This window comes from Salvelinus namaycush, unplaced genomic scaffold (assembly GCF_016432855.1).
Source record: "Salvelinus namaycush isolate Seneca unplaced genomic scaffold, SaNama_1.0 Scaffold605, whole genome shotgun sequence".
Classification (NCBI taxonomy): Eukaryota; Metazoa; Chordata; class Actinopteri; order Salmoniformes; family Salmonidae; genus Salvelinus; species Salvelinus namaycush.
The window spans coordinates 125,535-141,979 of NW_024061315.1; the positions used below are offsets into that span (position 1 = coordinate 125,535).

Here is a 16,445-nt window from a genome sequence, read left to right on the forward strand (position 1 = left end):
TGTGTGTGTGTGTATTTGTTTGTGTGTTGGAAACCACAGATGCTGAATACTGTCTGGAACATCCAGTGACATTGACAGAATTGCAGACGTAGCTTTAGTGGTTTTTGCAATCTGAAAGGAAACATTTCTAAAATGTCTTCTCTCTGTCTGTCTCTGTTTCGTCTGTCTGTCTCTGTCTGTCTCTGTTTCCGTCTGTCTCTGTCTGTCTCTGTTTCCGTCTGTCTGTCTGTCTGTCTGTCTGTCTGTCTGTCTGTCTGTCTGTCTGTCTGTCTGTCTGTCTGTCTGTCTGTTTGTCTGTCTGTCTGTCTGTCTGTCTGTCTGTCTGTCTGTCTGTCTGTCTGTCTGTCTGTCTGTCTGTCTGTCTGTCTGTCTGTCTGTCTGTCTGTCTGTCTGTCTGTCTGTCTGTCTCTGTTTCCGTCTGTCTGTCTGTGTTTCTGTCTGTCTGTCTGTCTGTCTGTCTGTCTGTCTGTCTGTCTGTCTGTCTGTCTGTCTGTCTGTCTGTCTGTCTCTGTCTCTGTCTCTGTCTCTGTCTCTGTCTCTGTCTCTGTCTCTCTCTCTCTCTCTCTCTCTAGTTCTCTCTCCTCTCTTTTCTTTCTCTTCCCACCTCGATCTTATTCCTCTACTATCTCTCTTTATCGCTCTGTCTCTCTCTTTCCCAAAGTGTTTTCAACTCTCCCCTCCCTCCTCCTCCCCTGTCAGCCAGTCCTTGGTGTTGACCTTCAGTGCTGTAGTTAGGTAGTTAGTGGATGACTGTGGTGCTGCCTGCCTGCTGCACTCATTAAGCATTAAAGATGAATAGTTCCATTATAGGAGAGGAGGAAAAAAGACAATCAGTCCAATTAGAGATAATTAAGCGCTTGGAGGGCGAGAGGAGCTGAAGGACGAGGAGACCTGGGCTCTGTAGGTCCTCCTCAGCCCCAGCAGGTGTGTGTGTTTGGGGGGGTTACTGAGGTTTGGGGGTCAGTGGAAACACCTCGTGTTGACCTGTGACCCTTAACCCTGTGTCACTCCCCCCGTCAGCCCCGTGGCATGATGGGAGCTTGTTAAAGAGAGAATGTTTGAAATGCCAAGCCAATACCATCACCTTAACAAACATGCTCACTCTTTCATTCTTTCCTTAATGGATTTTATGCTGATGCACTTTCAATATTTATTATGCTGGGATGAAGGAGAAATCCAGGGTCAGAGTCTGAAATCGACTCCCTCTCTGTTTTCCCTATCAGGGCCCTGTTTATTTGTACATTGTTAATTTGTTATCACTTGGGTCTTCTGTGAGATTTACAGTATTTACCTCATTTCTCCCTTCATGTTTTCATCATTATGTGGTGAAATTGAAACAGCTGTACTCCTCTGGGTGTTGCACATGTAGGCCAATAAAAATCATCTGCCACTTGGAGAAATGAGAGAGAAATGAGGCCGTCCACAGAGGACGAGGCTCCTCCAATGGGAGCACTGCTGCTGTCCTAACGGGAAACTCAGGTGGGTCAATATTACATTGTTCAGACACTGAGGAGCAGGAATCTGAGGGAGCTTTATATCACCTGACAGATACATTAGATTGAGCAGAAGTATTTCACAGATTAAAGAAGGGGATTATACATATGTCGTTATGGGTTTGTATTGTGGAATCCTGTGAATGTGTGTTTCAGAGGTAAATAGTGCATGACAGAGGGCCTATTCTCCTTGTGTTAAGGCCCCTGCCTTCTGCCTTGTGTGTGTTTGTGTAGTTGGGCGTGCAGCTAGCTCTGGTTTCTGCTTGTCAGGTGCCTCTGCTCCCTCTATTCCCTGTTGGGTCCCTGCTCAGGCCTGTCACTATGGGCCCTGTGCGCATCAGAAACCATTATACGTAATGGCTATTCCACATATCATTCTCCCTGTGTTATGACACTTATTTTATGACTGCTTACATATCAAATATTTAAATAAACAGAATAGGGCCTGGCTGATGCTGGAGGGAGAGACATGCATTTCCGTGCACACAGGCTGCAGGCAGACAGCGAGAAAGAAGAGAAAGAAAGAGAGGGGGAAGAGAGGAGAGGAAGGGAGGAAAAGCCGTCAGACGTAGGGAAGAGAAATGTTTCGCTTGCCTCCAATCAAAGTGGCAGAGGATGTTTTTTCACTTACGCCTCGCAGTAGCTGGTGGCGGGCAGCGGCAGAGGGTACATCCGTCAGCGATTCTCCTGGGCCGGGGCCGACGGCAGGGCCCCAGTGGCTTGTAAAAGCAGACCAGCGTAGTGTACCAATATCAATCGCGTGCCAAGGAGAGCGAGCTGGAGAGAAAGTAGAGGTAAAAACAGAACATAACACAACAATGTGCATTAAAAAAGGAAGGACAGAGGGAGGGAGCGGTAGAAGACTGATGTATCTATCTGTTTCCTATATATATATATATATATATAGAGAGAGAGAGAGAGAGAGAGAGAGAGAGAGAGAGAGAGAGAGAGAGAGAGAGAGAGAGAGAGAGAGAGAGAGAGAGAGAGAGAGAGAGAGAGAGAGAGAGAGAGAGAGAGAGAGAGAGAGAGAGAGAGAGAGAGAGAGAGAGAGAGAGAGAGAGAGAGAGAGAGAGAGAGAGAGCCGAACCAAGCATCTTTCGTCTGGCTGCGTTAGTCGGAGGCCCATTACGTTCAGGCTAATCTTAAAATAATTAATTGTAAGTTGGTGCTTTTAAAGAGAATTGTAATTGAATCCAAAATTAGACCTGGGAAAGAGGACACGTCCGGCTTTACTGTGAGCCTGCTCCCTTTCCATCCCTCCCTCCTCCTCCTCCTCCACCACCTCTTCCTCCTCCACCTCCCTCCTCCCTCCATCCTTCACACCCTCCCTCCTTCATGCGGAGGAGAGAGAACGCGAGGCAGGAAATGCTAATGAAATGCATATTTGGGGAAAAATGGCCATCTATAACTTATCTGTGTTCTTTGAATTTGAATGATGTGTGAGTGAGTGGTGTGATGTATTGTGCTTGTAGAAGGGGCATTCTGTCAGGCTTTTATTGCTGTAAACAAATGTGAGATAAAGAAGAAAAGTGGAGTAATACAGTAAACAGAATGGAATGAATAAATGTAGCTTTTGTTGTGAATAATTTGTGAGGGATGGAAGAGAAAGCTATGTTTCCCCAGAGAAGATTGACATTTTGGTTTTATATTGTTACTACTGACTGAATTGAAAGATATTGGATATTGGCAATGGCAGGGTTTGTGCATTGCTGTTGCCTTTGTTTTGCTATTGTTTTTTTCTCCATGGTCGTAGCCTAGGAATGGAGTCCTGCTCGGAGAGAACCTGTAAAAGCAGCTCAATGTGCTTCCACTTACCCATGCTGCCTCCCAGATGCTCTGCCTGCCTGCACCATGACCCCTGCCTGGCTCGCTGGATCAAAGCTCTGGGACGGGGCTGCCCTCCAAAAAACATCTGCCTCTATGTGACTTGACGAGAGGCCTCGGAAGAAAGATGGTGTTGGCTTTGAGGTCAGATAGAGGGTTTGATCTCCATGGGGAAACATGGGAACCCTTATGGTGAGACCTGAACCAATTGTGTTGGATGTGTAGTTTACTGCTGGGTCTGTATTGGGCGTACTGGGACTATTAGAATAAATAGTGTAGGACGGACTCTTCTTCCTCTTATTATGTTTCTATCTATGGATCAAACAACACATTCCTTCCACAGTAGAAGTATTGCCAAGTGTCTGTCCACTGTCCAAGACTTCACAAACAGCTTGTTCTCCCAGCATCTGGCCCCAGATGTAATGATGAAGCCAAGTACACATGGTGAAATTAAGCAGACTGGGCAGTTCAATTGAAGGGTTTGCTATGGCCTTTCTCTATGTTTTAATATGTCTGTGCTTTAAAAACACAGCAATAAAAACATGTTATGGTTGTAGTCTATTAAAAATAAGAGAAATGAAGGTGGGTATTTTTGTTAACCAATTGCTTGTCCAGACCAGGGCGTATGTTGACAGTATTGGTGTTGATGAAGAAAGCCTTAGTTCACTGTTCCATAGCCTTAGTCTTTAGTGATGCTTCTTCAGGCTGAGAGGCCTCCACGTGTTTTCCCTGAGATTGTTTTTGCAGCGGTGGCAGAATTAGCAGGAGGGGGGTCTTTCTGGGGCATACGGTGCGCCACTGCTAAATGCATTTAGGGGAAACACTGCATTGGGGTGTGGCTGAAGCCTGGGTGGGTGGCTGGAGCCGGGGTGGGTGGCTGGAGCCTGGGTGTTAGGCTGGAGCCTGGGTGTGTGGCTGGAGCCTGGGTGTGTGGCTGAAGTGGCTGAAGCCTGGGTGTTAGGCTGGAGCCTGGGTGTTAGGCTGGAGCCTGGGTGTGTGGCTGGAGCCTGGGTGTGTGGCTGGAGCCTGGGTGTGTGGCTGAAGCCTGGGTGTTAGGCTGGAGCCTGGGTGTGTGGCTAGAGCCTGGGTGGGTGGCTGAAGCCTGGGTGGGTGGCTGGAGCCTGGGTGATAGGCTGGAGCCTGGGTGTTAGGCTGGAGCCTGGGTGTGTGGCTGGAGCCTGGGTGGGCGGCTGGAGCCTGGGTGGGCGGCTGGAGCCTGGGTGGGCGGCTGGAGCCTGGGTGTTAGGCTGGAGCCTGGGTGTGAGGCTGGAGCCTGGGTGTGTGGCTGGAGCCTGGGTGTGTGGCTGAAGTGGCTGAAGCCTGGGTGTTAGGCTGGAGCCTGGGTGTTAGGCTGGAGCCTGGGTGTGTGGCTGGAGCCTGGGTGTGTGGCTGGAGCCTGGGTGTGTGGCTGAAGCCTGGGTGTTAGGCTGGAGCCTGGGTGTGTGGCTGGAGCCTGGGTGGGTGGCTGAAGCCTGGGTGGGTGGCTGGAGCCTGGGTGATAGGCTGGAGCCTGGGTGTTAGGCTGGAGCCTGGGTGTGTGGCTGGAGCCTGGGTGGGCGGCTGGAGCCTGGGTGGGCGGCTGGAGCCTGGGTGGGCGGCTGGAGCCTGGGTGGGCGGCTGGAGCCTGGGTGTTAGGCTGGAGCCTGGGTGTGAGGCTGGAGCCTGGGTGTGTGGCTGGAGCCTGGGTGTGTGGCTGGAGCCTGGGTGGGTGGCTGGAGCCTGGGTGTTAGGCTGGAGCCTGGGTGTTTGGCTGGAGCCTGGGTGTGAGGCTGGAGCCTGGGTGTGTGGCTGGAGCCTGGGTGTGTGGCTGGAGCCTGGACAGGCATTAGGCTTTTGGCTTGCTCTCATTTATCGCTCAGCACCACCACACCATGTTCTCATCCAGTTTGCTGATTGATTCAGAGGTCTTAAGAGATTGGAAGCGACCTGGGCTCAGCGCTCTCCCCTGGATTGGCCTGGAGAGGCCATGGGGGTCACAGCCAGCCCATTTCCAGAGAACTCCCGGGTCAACCAGCCCATTCAGCCAGAGGCACAGGGAATTAAGAGGAACATCAACACCCCGATGCTCTTGCCTTATGCCGCTTGGGAGGGGTGCAGAGTGGGGGAGGGGGGGGCCTGGCTTATAAATATCCTAGACAACCCCCCAAAAGACACGCATGCACACCCTCTCCATCCAGCCTCAGTTCTCTGAATGTAACTGCAGTGTGATGTATTCACCAGCCTGCTGTTGTCTCATCTATACAATGTCCTGACAATGATAAATCAACAGCAGCCAGCGCATCATGTAGAAAATGTTTTTCTAATTAACTTAGTAAATTTCCCGCTGTGCTATCAGACAGTCGCCGTGCCTCGTACGGAGTCCGATAATGAAATCAATTTGGTTCAAATTGTTTCAGGTGACTTTTAATGAGTATCTAATAACCGCCAGAGGATAGAAGGTCAGGATATCTGTTTGTTGTTTTATAAGTGATGGATCGCTCCACCGAAAACATGGATATCCAGAGAGGACTAGGCTGGGGTCCAAAGCACAATGACATTGTGTCATTCAGTCCCTGTGGTGTAGTGGTGATTCACTAAGACTGCACTATGGGTTTGAATGCTGTACCTGAGGAGGGATAGAAGGTAGCACATCCAATGGATTGATGAAGACCTAAGGGTTGAATCATTGCCATAATAATTTGGGAGCGTTCTTTATACTGTAGCAGTGCAGTCTTCCATTTTTATAATGCACGACTCGAGGCCATACTCCTCTTGCTCCATGGTTAGGGGAGCAGCTGAATAGCCTGTTTATTATTAGAGCAGCTAGAAGCAGAGAGGCTGACTGATGAGAGAGTGTAGTTCTGCCCAGAGGAACCTTTAACTTCATTTGTGTATCTATTGCTCCTCTTAATATTCAATTCTGTATTTTTCCCCTTCTCTGAACACATTACCGGGGAATAGCCATTGCTAATTCATAAACACACTTGATAATTCTGCCTCATTTATAGTTATTGGAGCCAATAACTATTACTTCTCTTCCAGACCATTCTATTAGCCTAAGGGGTGATTCCCCTGAATCGCTAAAGTGTAGATTTAATATCAGTGTTTATGGAGGCTCTGGTCTCTAAAGAGAGAAAAAACACAGCACATTTCCTCAATAAACGAATAGCCTCTCCTCTCTCCCTGGGGCGATGGATTTATTGTGCTGTTTTTTTCCTCTTTCATATGGTTGCGGAACGCGCCCGGCGCCCCCAAGCGTCTCGTCTCCCCAGCAGCCTGCCTTTCTGCCTGGCCTGCCTGGCTCTCTGCCTGGCCTGCCTGGCTCTCTGTCTCTGTCTGTCTCTGACTGGGAGGGAGCACATTCCTCTCGTGCCACGACTGCCCTCCCTCACATGAAATAACTGTGTAGCGGCTGAGGCTCTGTCCCAGGGTTCCTGCTGGCAGGAAGTGAAGCGTCTAGCACTCCAACCGAGCGCAGGCCAGGCCAGCTCCTCAGAGAGGCTGGGAGAGACAGACTCTTCTTTCTTTCTCCTCCACGTCAATATCAGCTCTATCTCCTCATTCAGACAGCAGACAGCCAGCAGAGATAGGTCTGATCATCTAGTGTCTCTGATGATTTAATGGTGGAATGAATGGGTGCATCTAGCAGTGGCACAAACATGGCAGGCCTGGCATAACACTGACAATCCATTACTGTTGATAGACTGCCTGGTGAGAGATACAGGATACTGGCATGGATGTGGTGTGGTAAGAGCTGGGTTGGTGTGTTCCATGTTGTTTGTGTCCCTGCTGCTGTGAATGTGTCTGTCTGTTAAGTGCTGTATTTGTTTTCATTCTGTGCTGGTGTGTTTGTGTCAAGTCGTCTCGTCATCACAAGTCTCATTTTTTCATAGTTTTTTTCCAGGAGGATAAGAGTTCCTGCCATCCTCAAACCCAATCTCTTCTCAGACAGATGAGCGCCCCTCCCTACCTCCCTCTCTCCTCCTCTCCCCCTCTCCCTCCCTCTGTTCCCTGCTCTAACGACGGCTGCGTGCTCGGCGTGAGGAACCAAACGCTCTGCCACTTTACTTTAGCGCAGGGGGATGTGTTTTCAGACACACGGGATGTGTTGTAAATATTGGTGTCAAACACGGAGGGCACTATTACCAACCAGCACCTCAGCATCCTAACACCAGGGAGAGCAATTACCAGCATGATCTCAACACAATAGTATGATGCTACTGCTGCCTGCCTGCATGACAACAACGGACTCTTATCTGCCTCCTCTCTCTCTCTGTCTTTCTCTCTCTTTCTTTCTCTCTCTCTCACTTTGTCTCTTTTCTCATTCTCTCTCTCTCTCTCTCTCTCTCTCTCTCACTATCTATATGACTCCTCTGTCTCTCTACTCTCTGTCAATCTCCCTCCCTCCCTCCTTGTAATAATTTAATGCATCTCATTCCTAGCCGGCCTTCATGCCTAGCTGCCTGTGCCACCCAGGACTGAGCCGGTTGGGCTGAGGAAAGCCAATTTGCTCCACCATGACTCCCCAGGGACCATTCACACGCTCACTGCTGACATTTGCTAAGAGACATTTTGCAACATGGAGAGGATTGTTGTGTTAAGCAGATTGAGATTTTGTATTTATAAAGATTCACTGATGCACTTTGAATTCAGTCCTGGCAAAGCACCTGCTTCTTTACACTGGAGGGGAACTAGATCACAAAGTCAATGTTGTTGTAGGGTTTTGAACCGTTTACCAGCAGTGTACACTGCTGTTACAGGCTGATTGTTACATGGAGCCCCTCTGTAATGTTAGTTTAAAAAATGCTTGACACAAGACCATTCACTTTAGTAGTTCAGTCTCAGTGACTGTGTAAAACAACCTCTCCCTCAACGTGATCAAGACAAAGGAGATGATTGTGGACTACAGGAAAAGGAGGACAGAGCAGGCCCCCATTCTCATCGACGGGGCTGTAGTGGAGCAGGTTGAGAGCTTCAAGTTCCTTGGTGTCCACATCACCAACAAACTAACATGGTCCAAGCACACCAAGACAGTCGTGAAGAGGGCACAACAAAACCTATTCAGGAGAATGAAAAGATTTGGCATGGCTCCTCAGATCCTAAAAAGGTTCTACAGCTGCACCATCGAGAGCATCCTGACTGGTTGCATCTCTGCCTGGTATGGCAACTGCTCTGCCTCTACAGAGGGTAGTGCGTACCGCACAGTACATCACTGGGGCCAAGCTACCTGCCATCCAGGACCTCTATACCAGGCGGCGTCAGAGGAAGGTCCTAAAAATTGTCAAAGACTCCAGCCACCCTAGTCATAGACTGTTCTCTCTGCTACCGGAGCGCCAAGCGGTACCGGAGCGCCAAGTCTAGGTCCATGAGACTTCTAAACAGCTTCTACCCACAAGCCATAAGACTCCTGAACATCTAATCAAATGAATACCCAGACTATTTGCATTGCCACCCCCAATCTTTTACGCTGTTGCTGCTCTCTGTTGGTTATCTATGCATAATACCTACATGTACATATTACCTCAATTACCTTGACAAACCGGTACCCCCACACATTGACTCTGTACCAGTACCCCCTGTATATAGCCCCGCTATTGCTATTTTACTGCTGCTCTTTAATTATTTGTTACTGTAATTTATTTTTATTTATACAAATTTGCATTGTTGGTTAAGGGCTTGTAAGTCAGCATTTCACTGTAAGGTTTACACCTGCTGTATTCGGCGCATGTGACAAATAACATTTGATTTGATAAAAGACTGGATAAGAGTATTCACTTGTGATTTGTTTTAAAGGAATGCACATATTTACCATTTGCCATCAGATGATGTATTTTGCTGTCATCGTGGCTGGGCAGTTAAGAGTTAACATGCCTGCTCCTCTCCTCTTGATGACATCAGTATTGTCTTTGCATCCATGAAATTAAATGTCTAATCTTAGTCAGCAGGAGTGGGGAATTCGCACACATTAATATGGAGCTCGATCTCCTCTCCCCTCCTCTGCAGTTTCTCCCTCCCTGTTCTCTTCGGTATGAAACGGTCTATGTTTGGAGCTAATGCAGGGCTTTCTACTGCAGGCACAGCCGTAGTGTTACATTTTTAGTACGTCTTGTCCTAGCACAAGAGTGTTGCACATGGAATAATGATAAGACAGCTAGCAGTTAGCTGGGGAACGATGTGATGGTCATTGTGTTTAATAAATGACCTTGTCCATGGTGTCCAGAATAACTATGTTGTGAGGCTTGGGACTGGACCACAGCAGCCGACTACAGCTAGCTAACAGGGCTTTTCTCTGGGTGGGCTCAGACCTCTCTCCTCTCCCTCTGACCATCCATCCAGCTCAGCCATGGACCAAACCCAGGTCAGAAGAGACAGGTCAGAGGAGACAGGTCAGAGGAGACAGGTCAGAGGAGACAGGAGAGAGGAGACAGGAGAGAGGAGACAGGTCAGAGGAGACAGGTCAGAGGAAAGAGGAGAGAGGAGAAAGTTCAGAGGAGACAGGAGAGAGGAGACAGGTCAGAGGAGACAGAAGAGAGGAGACAGAAGAGAGGAGACAGGTCAGAGGAGAGGTGAGAGAGGAGACAGGTCAGAGGAGACAGGTCAGAGGAGACAGGTCAGAGGGGGGGAGGTCAGAGGAGACAGGTCAGAGGAGACAGGTCAGAGGAGACAGGTCAGAGGAGACAGGTCAGAGGAGAGAGGAGACAGGTCAGAGGAGAGAGGAGACAGGATAAACATGTTAGCAGGTGGGGCTGGTGTGAAGCTAGAGCTGGACACAGACAGTAAATGACTGTAATGACAGTCTGTTGGAGGAAGGTGGTGATTTGGTCATCTGTGTGGAGGACAGGACAGTGATGACCACAGTGACTGGCCACAATGCCTGGCCTGGCTGCAGGGCTGGAGCCGTGTGTTTGTGAGCTTGGCTGGGCTATCACTGCTTTCAGCAGCTCCAAGACTAGCAGTTTATGATGGAGCTGCATATGAACACATGCAGGCAATCACATTTTCACTGCAACATGTAGACCAATAGGAGGCAACCAGTTCAATGTATGTCCCCACATTCAAAATGGAATTACAATAATAACCATTAAGTAATATTGTTTTTATGTCTATGTGATTTTGATGGGTAAAGTCTGTTGTTTCCTAATCCACATTTCACTATGTTTTGTGGGGATTATTTTGTCTTTGCTGATTAACAACTTTGCACATTAAAGTGAAAGACTGTAACCATTTTGAAGTCAGAAAATCAGAGTCAATAGAACTCTGAAAAGCAATTTAAGCAGTTTCACCCGGTTGTCATTTTTCTAGTGTTCCTTTCTTAATAGCTTTGTTTTGCAATAAGCTCACGAGAGTTGGAAACTGCAGGGGAGTTCATGAATTGAATTTCAGATTTAGCACTGAATTAGTATTCTCTTAACACCTCAATTGAATGGCATGCCCAGATGAACAAAACTGAAAATTCATTGGAACAAATAAAGAAATTGTACTCTATTCCCTGTGACAGTTTTATCTACTGTCCCTCTTTCTGAAAATACATGATTCAATTTATATTATTCATCTTTTCAAAAGTACATCCGTTCATCCAAGGAAGAAAATCATATCTATTTGCCATCAACTCTTTTGGTGTAGTATGAACTAGATAGTTGGCTCATCCCCGGAAATAGGCCTAGTTTGGGATGAAATCTCATTTAATAGAACTTTACAGGACAATATTGGAGTAGCACTTAAATCACTTTAGACAATTGAAGTCAGTTTAGAAAATGTTCCGTATGTTGCGGCAGCCTCCATGGGTTTAACTGCAGTAATGTTGTAGCTTTAGCTCTCACTAGGTATTCTTCCATTTGAATGATGTGTTTCCTTCCCCAAACTAGGGAGCCCTTATTCCTGGTCTGAGTTTAGCAGTGGCATTCTGAACTTGGCAGTGACATGAGTGGATTTGCTCAAGTTGGGCTCAGTGTATTGGCAAAGGGATTCCACTTGATACAGACCAGGGAGGGGAGAGGAGGAGAGGGGAGAGAGGGAGTGGAGGAGATGGGAGAGAGGGAGGGAGGAGAGGGGAGAGAGGGATGAGAGGGGAGAGAGGGATGGAGGGAGCGAGAGAGGGAGGGAGGGCGACCTGAGCGTGTCCCATATCGCAGCAGAGTGAGTGTCAGAGTGCCCTAGATCTGTGGATTGAAGAGTGGTGCCCTTTAGCCACACAGGCCTGCTGAATGTTAGGCAGGGAGGGAGGGCAGGGTGGGAGGGCAGCCTGCTGCAGGAAAACACTAACACCACACTAGGGCTGACCCCATTTAGTCGAGCCGTGGCAAATAAATACAAAATATTACACAGGAGACACCTGTCTGATTCACGCCTGTCTGAGTGGACTAATCCATTGTGGAGGCTGCAAGGATGGCACACCAGTATCACCAGTAGTACATTTATCGTTAATTCCCATTATTTCTAATTTACAATGTTTGTTTGGTTACCATAATTTCTGTTAATCCAGTCAATATATTATTATTACAGTCTTACCGTTGTCATTGTAGGAGTGGACACATTGTTTGCAGAGCGCACAACCTAGGCTACACTTGTGAGAATTTTTGGAGGTTTATTTAATTTAATTTATGAGTTGTCAATTTGTTCATTGTCTTTTGTTTGGAGAGCTCCTGTCAATCTTGAGAAAGGACACAACTTAGAAGTAAGAGTAGTATACCTGGCCTGCGTGCAAATGTAGGCCTATAAATGTAGGCCTATAAATGTAGGCCTATAAATGTTCCCATTTTGGGATCTGATACTATTTCTGATTGTCTTAACCTCACCATCACTGTGGAGCTTCTCAGTAAATTAAGTCGGTTTTTACATCCATTTAGAATGACAATAGTTCCTCAAAGTTGCCTGTTTGAAAAATATTTCCAGCTATCTCCCTTTCCGATTACTACCAGGCATGAAAGGGGGAAAAAAATGTCATGCTCTGTTTCGGTGGAAAGGTGATAAAATAGGCCTACCTGATTACTTGTTATCCCATGTTAAACAGCCAAACAGCTGTCTGTCTGTCCGGAGCTCACTGGCGCTGGACACTCTGAGGGCCCACAATATTTTATACAATGTTTGCTAGCACAAGCTTCGGCTGGACCAAGCTAATACATTAGTTGATACAATGTTTCAAGTTCCTTGCAGACAGGCCATGCATAGCCAATGTGATTTATAGGATATTTATTTTTATCAGGATATTTTCTACCTTCGGGCTGCAATGTTTTTATTTGTTGGCTTTCTGTAGGCTATTTTTACATATTGGCAATGACAATAGAAGTTACTTTTAGATTTGTATCATTTTCATTTAGATAGAATTTTGATTAACCACATGACATTGATTTTGAGACATGAAGACTTTACTATAAATGAAATTAAACTCTGTGTATATTTTTTTTATTTCAGTGCTTAAAGCATCAGACAAGCTCAGTAGCCTACATATAGTTGATTTTATTCAAACATAGGGTGTGTCTATATATGGAAAAATACACGTTTAAAAACAAAAATGTGACTCTTGATCAACCAACATTTGTTTTTGTCGGTGACAGCCCTACAGTAGCTGTATGTGTGCTTGGGTTTAAAGTGATGGAGTTTAAAAGGGGGTTGTGTGTATAATGATATTCCTGCAAAAACATTATTTCAAAGTATAAACCTCTGAACCTATTGCATTTGGTGTACTTTATGTACGTGTGTGTGTGTGTGTGTGTGTGTGTGTGTGTGTGTGTGTGTGTGTGTGTGTGTGTGTGTGTGTGTGTGTGTGTGAGTGTGTGAGTGTGTGAGTGTGTGAGTGAGTGAGTGAGTGAGTGAGTGAGTGAGTGAGTGAGTGAGTGAGTGAGTCCGCTTCATAACACACATACTGTAGTATCATTACTCTTTGCTCCACATTATGGCACTTGTTTCCACTTTTTTGTCAGATTATAGTCACTGGTGATTGAGTGAGTGAGTGGTTGTGGTCATCAGTCTGTGCTCAGTAGTTGTGGTTGGTACAGTGATTGGCAGAGCTGTATCATGGCTATTTGGAACAATTTGAAGAGCAAACAGGCTACAGAAAGGACCATCCATCAACCCTGCTCACAGAATATTGACTTTGTTTTGTAATCTTATTTCTATAAAAAATTGCATTTACTACATAAAAGTGTTTGAACAACCGTTATACAACTTCCCACAACTGAATGAATGCTGTGGATTTGCTCCTTGACATACAGTTGAAGTCGGAAGTTTACATACATTACATTAGCCAAATACATTTAAACTCAGTTTTTCACAATTCCTGACATTTAATCCTAGTAAGAATTCCCTGTCTTAGGTCAGTTAGGATCATCACTTTATTTTAAGAATGTGAAATGTCAGAACAATAGTAGAGAGAATGATTTATTTCAGCTTTTATTTCTTTCATCCCATTCCTCCTGACAGAGCTGGTGTAACTGAGTCAGGTTTGTAGTCCTCCTTGCTCGCACACGCTTTTTCAGTTCTGCCAACACATTTTCTATGGGATTGAGGTCAGGGCTTTGTGATGGCCACTCCAATACCTTGACTTTGTTGTCCTTAAGCCATTTTGCCACAACTTTGGAAGTATGCTTGGGGGTCATTGTCCTTTTGGAAGACCCATTTGCAACCAAGCTTCAACTTCCTGACTGATGTTCTGAGATGTTGCTTCAATATATCCACATCATTTTCCATCCACATAATTTCCCTTCCTCATGTTGCCATCTATTTTGTGAAGTGCCTCAGTCCCTCCTGCAGCAAAGCACCCCCACAACATGATGCTGCCAACCCTGTGCTTCATGGTTGGAATGGTGTTCTTCAGCTTGCAAGCCTCCCCCTTTTTCATCCAAACATAACGATGGTCATTATGGCCAAACAGTTATATTTTTGTTTCATCAGACCATAGGACATTTCTCCAAAAAGTAAGATCTTTGTCCCCATGTGCAGTTGCAAACTGTAGTCTGGCTTTTTATGGCGGTTTTGGAGCAGTGGCTTCTTCCTTGCTGAGTGGCCTTTCAGGTTATGTTGATATAGGACTCTTTTTACTGTGGATATAGATACTTTTGTACCTGTTTCCTCCAGCATCTTCACAAGGTCCTTTGCTGTTGTTCTGGGATTGATTTGCACTTTTCGCACCAAAGTACGTTCATCACTAGGAGACAGAATGCGTCTCCTTCCTGAGCGGTATGACTGCTGCGTGGTCTCATGGTGTTTATACTTGCGTACTATTGTTTGTACAGATGTACGTGGTACCTTCAGACATTTGGAAATTGCTCCCAATGATGAACCAGACTTGTGGGGGTCTACATTTTTTTCTGAGGTCTTGGCTGATTTCTTTTGATTTTCCCATGATGTCAAGCAAAGAGGCACTGAGTTTGAAGGTAGGCCTTGAAATACATCCACAGGTACACCTCCAATTGACTCAGATGATGTCAATTAGCCTATCAGAAGCTTCTAAGGCCATGAAATCATTTTCTGGAATTTTCCAAGCTGTTTAAAGGCACAGTCAACTTAGTGTATGTAAACTTCTGACCCACTGGAATTGTGAGACAGTGAATTATAAGTGAAATAATCTGTCTGTAAACAATAATTGGAAAAATTACTTGTGTCATGCCCAAAGTTGATGACCTAACCGACTTGCCAAAACTATAGTTTGTTAACAAGAAATTTGTGGAGTGGTTGAAAAACGAGTTTTAATGACTCCAACCTAAGTGTATGTCAACTTCCGACTTCAACTGTATCTCCTTATATTCTAATCAACGGATATTGTCCGTTGATTAGCTCTAGCAGCCAGCCAGCCAGCCAGGCATTGTATACAGTACTGTACAGTCGGCCATTCTGCTGCTCCCAGCAGGGTTGGCTCAGGCGTTATTGAGTTGGGATGTGGAGCTATTGTTTAGGGAGGCAGAGATGAGCCACACAGAGCCCCCCCCTCCCCCATGTCTGACTGAGACAGAGGGAACAAATGTCATAAATCATCCATAATCCACCACACTGGAGAGGAGAGGAGAAAAGGGGAGACATCACGCTTCACATAATCTGCCCTGCTCACAAATCCACCATACGGGTGACAGATTAACATTAGCCTGACATCTAGGCTACGATTTTCCAGTCACCTCACCGGGACCCAGAAAATAACCTGTAAATGTGAATGTAAAATACTTGAAAGGAAAAGATTTCTCCTGGCATCCCTCTCTTTTCAGGTTCAGTGTACTGTGTAACAGAAGAAGCGTATTTGACAAACAGAAGAGTTGCATATTACTGTTAAATACCTCTGTAGTCCACTTACTGGAAATGGAAATTCACCTGGGAGAACCATTTTTATGGGGGTCTGGGGGCATCCACCCCCTGCAGAAATGTGACACTAAATCTTGTATTTGGTGTGCTCTGAACTGCATATGGAATGAATAGACTTTCAAAAAGAGTTGTTCTAAAACATTTCACAAACCGTCTTTTCTCTGCCCTCTTGTATTGTGTCCAGGTGGCCTCTAAGGACTTCATGGCTATGAAGCGCTCCCAGCTCTACGGGATGGGCAACAACCCCTACTCTCAGCAGCAGCAGGGTGGGCCCTACCCCAACCAGCCATACGGATCACCCACTCCACACCGATACCCAATGGGGATGCAGGGGAGGGGCCAGGTGGGCATTGGCGGGATGCAGTACCCTCAACAGCAGGTATATACACTATGTCCACATCAGGAAGATGATGTTCTGTTGCACACTCGCTCTCTAGGGCCAGGATCTTTTCCAGAACATCTGATGTGACAGGAAAATCACCAGGCTCTTTTCTTCCCTGATGCTTGACACTTGATTTAAGTGTACTTTAATAGCAAGCCATTCTGTGTTCTCTGAGTGTATCATGTCAGATGGTACAGTAGAGTGTCAGATTGATTAGTAAGTATCTCAGTGTGATTGAGAAAGCATCCTCTGTACAGTAGATTACAGGAACTGTCACAGTTGTCATAAATGGCATTGCAATGGATATTTGTTTCTCATTTGGAACAATATCTGTATTTCTTCGAAGGATGGCATGTTTCATTTCAGATCTAGCCCAAAGTGCCACGCAGTGCCGCCTCTGATATTTCTGTGGCTCGCATCTGGAAGTGGCAGTTCATCAATGCGTTCCCCATATCCTCCCTCTGGAATGGGCTGGTTGC

At 46.3% G+C, this 16,445-nt stretch overlaps 1 protein-coding gene across 1 annotated transcript in view; it reads left to right on the forward strand.

Annotated features, from left to right (window-relative positions):
* Nucleotides 1-15,963, forward strand: part of LOC120042041 (AT-rich interactive domain-containing protein 1B-like) — a gene marked incomplete at its 3' end in the record, with an annotated part of 34,932 nt that extends 18,969 nt beyond the window's left edge. The window contains exon 2 of the mRNA XM_038986936.1: nucleotides 15,769-15,963. Coding sequence (XP_038842864.1) covers nucleotides 15,769-15,963 — 195 coding nt within the window. The remainder of the gene's footprint in view (nucleotides 1-15,768) is intronic.
* Nucleotides 15,964-16,445: the final 482 nt, after the last annotated feature.